The sequence below is a fragment of the Pinus tabuliformis genome, chromosome 5_2 (assembly GCF_031772625.1).
Source record: "Pinus tabuliformis cultivar Carrire ecotype Pingquan chromosome 5_2, CPIR1, whole genome shotgun sequence".
NCBI classification, from domain to species: Eukaryota; Viridiplantae; Streptophyta; class Pinopsida; order Pinales; family Pinaceae; genus Pinus; species Pinus tabuliformis.
In genome coordinates, this window is record NC_142306.1 from 776,221,264 (window position 1) to 776,226,898 (window position 5,635).

Below are 5,635 nucleotides of genomic sequence, written 5' to 3' on the forward strand. Positions count from 1 at the left end.
CCTAAGCCTCTAGAAGCTATGTAGTCAAATGTTTCAGCTTAGCAGCTTTCTTGACTCAGGAATCCTCTTCACATCAATCCTAAGCGAGCCTCCCAGAAGTTACCTGGTCAATGACGACTAAGACGAAGCATCGAATTCAAACTCCTCATCTGTATCTGCCGTTTTTCATACTCAAAGTTCCTCTTCAAATTCTAATCGATCTGCATTCATTCAACAATCCACCCATTTCATATTTAGGCGATGCTGCCTCTATTTCATTTACCATTCAGCTCTTTAATTCGAGGCATTCTCACCATGTTTTTTCCTTGAAATACTCTGCTTCTGCAACCATGATCTTCGGAATGTGAGAGGGTTTTGACGCCAACGGAATCTGAGATAGATTCAGCGCCAGCCATGGCTTACAACACTACGAATCGCACTGGCAGCGTGCCGCCCACCGATGTCGACCATAATTACGGACTCGGCGGCAATTTGAATTACCCGCCGAAGGGAATGGCGTCCGACAACAATCAGCAAAATGCTATGAACGGGATCTTCATGCTAGCCACTTTCGTACTTCTCTTTTCCTTCATTTTGTTCCTCTTCGTGATCTGCATCTGCGCCGGTTTGCGCCGCAGGGAGTACCGTGGAATCTCTCTGTCTCGACGGAGCAACATCTCTTGGCGCCGTGGATTTTCCTTCGCACGAGAGGATCCCTTGAGCCTCCTCAACGTGGGTTTGGATGCGTGCGTCATCGAATCTCTGCCCGTCTTCGAGTACAAAGCGGAGAGCTTCAAGGACGCGCTCGAATGCGCTGTCTGTCTGTCGGAATTCGAGGAGAACGAGAAAGCCCGGCTTCTGCCCAATTGCAAACACAGCTTTCACGTAGAATGCATCGACATGTGGTTTCGTTCACATTCGACTTGCCCGATTTGCAGAACGGGCGCTCAGCCGAAACAGAGGTCAGGTAATAATAATACAGATGACATTTCAATTACCCTAGAATTGATTTCTTTCGGTAACAGAGAAATCCACATCGGCCCAGGTCTCGAACAAGGGGAAACGAGCTCTCAAGAAGCGAAAAGTGCTGTGGACGAAGGGCCGTCCACCAGCGAAATCTCCTCGATGCCGGAAACCGCCATTGATATGGCCGGGAGGCCTGAAAGCGAGAAACAGGTGTACTTGCAGAATGGATCGCAGTCCTCAAGAACTGCTCTGCATTCAATGAAGAGAATTCTGAGCAGAGGCAGAGAGGGGAGGGTCTTCCCCGATGCTCCGCGAGATCATGGGATCGAATCCGAGGGGCAATCACAATCGTAGACGCACTGATAGTGTCGACAGAAATTAATTTCGAAGAAGTTTTTCGTTTTGGTTCATTTTTCGGTCATAATACCTATTTGGATGGACGGACTTGTGGTTTCGTTCGCATTCAACTTGCCCGATTTGCAGAACGGGCGCTCAGCGGAAACAGAGGTTGGGGCATAATGACACGGATGAGATTTCCATGAACGTAGAATTGATTTCTACAGGTAACAGAGAAATCCGCATCCGCCCAGGATTCGGACAGGGCGAATCGAGCTCTCAAGAACCAAAAACCGCCATGGACGAAGGGCCCTCCACGAGCGTAATCTTATCGATGCCGGAAACCGCCGTTGATATGCCTGAAAATTTATGGCGTTCTTGCACAATGGATCGCAGACTGCGCTCCAATCACTGAGGAGAATGCTGAGCAGAGGCAGAGGGGAGGGTCTTCCCTGATGCTCTGCTAGATCACGGGATCGACACCGAGGGACAACCACAACCGCAGGCGCACTGTAAGGGAACTTTCCTGACCAATTAAGGCGAACATTGTCGACGGAAATTGATTTCACCGTTTATTTTCATTCTCGTTTCACTCGGCAATGGTCGGGAGATTTTGCTTTTACCGAGTTGTGGCTGGTTATTATTGTAAATTGATAACGAGGATGGTTATTATTTTTAATTGTAAATTAGTAAAAACAATTATTAGAGTATAATAATTATAATGAAAAGATGATTTCTAACTCTGGTAGAAAATTTAAGATATTTGAAATGACTCATGGTTAATAAATTGGTAAAAAATAAAATTAAAAATTTTCCCTGGGTCATCCTGTATGAGAAATAGACAATTTTAGGGTAATTGTTATGGAATGGTATTAATATTCGTAATCTACATCAAAGAAAATTAGGACACCTAGAAATAGTAAGTTAGAAATAATAAGTTTGATGAGTTTATAGCTAGTAAAATGGTTAAATTTAATTTGGTGGGATGTTTAAATATATAACAAATATAAACTTTCTGTTTATGAAAAGTTAGTATTCTATATTTTAAAATCATAGTTGAGGATATAGCCATATGTACTTTTGTAATATTCTTACTAAACAAAACACGAATAAAAATATTACTAATTTAATAGGTAATATCCATATTTACAATTTGATGTTCATAAAATATATCTATTTAAATATATTTAGTTTAATAGGCGTGTAACCGTTTCTTCAAGAATTAGCTAACAAATGATTTGGATATCTATTACACCTCTTGTAACCCTCACCAATGGGGGACGTGTATACTCTAATGGGGGACGTGTATACTCTATTGAGTATAGACTGCAAATCAAAATGAATTGGTAGATGAAAAAGATTATTTATAATAGTTTCTTTTTGAATTATTTATGTCATGTTCTTAATAACGGTCATTACAACTTATACAAAATGCATTTTATGAATATGCTGCATTTTATGAATATGCTACAGAATCTTTATTGGTTCCTTCCTTTATAATAGTTTCTTTTTGAATTATTTATGTCATGTTTTTAATAAGGGTCATTATAACTTAAACAAAATGTATTTTATGAATATGCTACAGAATCTCTAATATCTATTGGTTCCTTCATTTATTATTGTTGATATGTTATTGGTTCCTTCATTTATTACTCTTGATATTGATATGTATAGAAGTGTAAGAGTCATTACAACTTATACAAAATGCATATTATGAATATGTTATAGGATCTTTATCGTTCTTTCATTTACTACTGAAACTTGTTGATATGCATAGAAGTGAATCATACTTGTTTCTGTTGTTATTCTCATTTTTGACAAAGTGTCTGCAACCTTATTCTATTCACGATTACACATGCTTGTATGTGATCTTATGAAAGGTCAACTCCATAATCCAAATATACCTTATCCATGCATAATAATGAATGGATTAAATTGAGAAGATCCGTGTACCCATTCTATGATACTTTTTGAGTCCCCGTAAATCTTTAAAGTCTCAATACCCAACCATTTTGCACATAGTAATGTCCCCCATACTGCAATAACTTATGCCCAGTTGTTTGTGCCACTTCCTCCTTCCCACCAGAAATGGTAAAAAGTGTCAGGTTCCATTACAATATATGCCCTGCATCCATATTTTCTTTGCTCGCAACTCCCATCAAAAAATCCAACTGGGAATTCCTTCCAAATGTCGATATACTTGATGATTCTTCTATGGCCTTTTCTAATAATTGGTCCAATCTCCCCAAAGTATGCAACAATCTTTATTATTGTTTCCCTTATATCTGGTTCTCTCTGTTCAAAGATCTTTTGTTTCTGCATCTCCATATCCCCTAAAATATATAAAAGGGTAATGTTAAGTGTTTCTTATGTGAGATGAACCAGGAGGATAAACATCCCTCAATCGATCCATGTTACTAGCTACCTTTGATGTTGAGTAGTGTCATAACTCCATCCCAAATAGATTTTGCAAATGGTCATATTAAAAATAGGTGATGTGTGTCCTCAATGGCTTCCAAGCATGGGGAGAAGATGCCTGGACCTTGAAATCCCGTATGGATTAATATATCCCAAGTAAGCACTCTATTGTGTAGAACTAACCAATTAAAAATTTTAGCTTCATGGGAATGTCCCAATGCCATGTTTTTTTATACCACTGGAGTCTTTCATCATTTGTATCTAAAGGGAATATGGAATATATGTCTTTGACAACAATCTTCCCCTTTTTAAGTGTGCCCACCCAATGCATTTTATCCTCTACATCGGAGAGAAAACCTCGAACCTATATTAAACAATGGATGTAATCCTTCCATTCTATACCCCATCTCCCTCACAGCCCCATAGTCTCTGCATTCTGCCACATTCGAGTACCCAAATTGTTGTTTATCTTAGTAGCCACTTGTCAGATGTAAGTAATATCTATATGGGATAAATGATATAAGTGGGGCAGAAAGTGAATGACTTGATAGCATCCAAACCCACCTGAATCTGTCGACCATCGCCAATCTCCCATCTCATCCTAGTAAAGAACCACTGTTTATTTTTCATCATACTGCACCAAATGTATGATGCACCTTTTTACTCCTTTGCCCCTTCTCTAATCCACTATGTAGATTCCATATGACAAAGGTATTTCCACTTCATGATATTTTTCCATATACCTGTGCCATATAGTGCCCTCCAAAGGGATTTTGTGATCAATGAAATATTAAAACGTTTCGTATCCAATATATCCCATCTGCCACTTTGAATAGGTCAAGCTATGGTGGACATACAAACCAGGTGATATTTCCTTCCTATACTTTTACTTGCCCAAGTAAATCTAGCCGTTATTTTATGGATCTTATGTATAAGTTCCTTTGGAAATATATACAAATGCATCGAGTAGACCGACATATTCTGTAGAACATATTTGATAAGGGTGAGTCTAACCCTAGGGAAAGCCACCTATTTTTCCAAAAGAATAATTTCTTCTCATATTTTTTTAACAACCACTCCTAGTCTTTATTTCCATATTTGTTTGGTTTCAATGTATATCTGAGGTAGTTGAACCCATCATCTATCTGAATCTTTGCAACTTCAAACATACGGAAAACTTCCATAGTTACTATTGCATCTTGAGAAACTATAATAAGGGTTAATTTGCCTTTATTCATGAATAAACCTGTAGCCACACCAAATGTAGTTAGTATCTCATAAATTTGACTCCATTCTTCAATGTTATTCTCTCCACCCAACATCAAATCATCCATGAACATCGAATGTGTAATATATATGTCCTCTGATACATTAACCCCTTTAATCAAACCCCTATTCTTTACCTTCAATAATTTCCAAATCAATCCATCCATAACAATTATGATCAGTAATGGTGACAAGGAATATCCTTGTCGCAACCCCCTTAAAGAGTTGAAGAAAGAGGTAGGTCGCCCATTGATGATCATAGGAAATTTTGTATTCACAACACATGCCATTATCCATTAGATATTCCGATGGCTAATTCCAATCTTATATAGCGCCAATCGTAAGAACTCCCAATGAAATAATATGCCTTATTAAGATCGATCTTCAGAAGACTAGCTTTTACTTTTTCAGTCTTGAAGGAGTGAAGGCATTCTCGAGAGATTGCAACCGCATCCTAGATCAGTTGGCGGTCCAGAAAACCAAACTGTTCCGAATAGATGTGTTTAGTTAAGGAATACTTCATTCTGTTTGCAATGATTTTATATATCATTTTATAAGTAGCATTACAAAGGGAAATGGGCCTAAAATCTAGAAAAGATGTAGGTTGCTACTTTTTTCGTATCATAGTGATAAATGTGGTGTTGATTGCCCCCAGAATGAATCCCTTAGT

General features: G+C 38.4%; 1 protein-coding gene across 1 annotated transcript; it reads left to right on the plus strand.

Annotated features, from left to right (window-relative positions):
- The first annotated feature begins 215 nt into the window (after nucleotides 1–215).
- LOC149161577 (uncharacterized) lies at nucleotides 216–1,960 on the plus strand. Its single transcript, XM_089435534.1, has one exon. The coding sequence runs from the start codon at nucleotides 394–396 to the stop codon at nucleotides 1,297–1,299; it is 906 nt and encodes a 301-aa protein (XP_089291660.1). The 5' UTR covers nucleotides 216–393; the 3' UTR covers nucleotides 1,300–1,960.
- The last annotated feature ends 3,675 nt before the right edge of the window (nucleotides 1,961–5,635 follow it).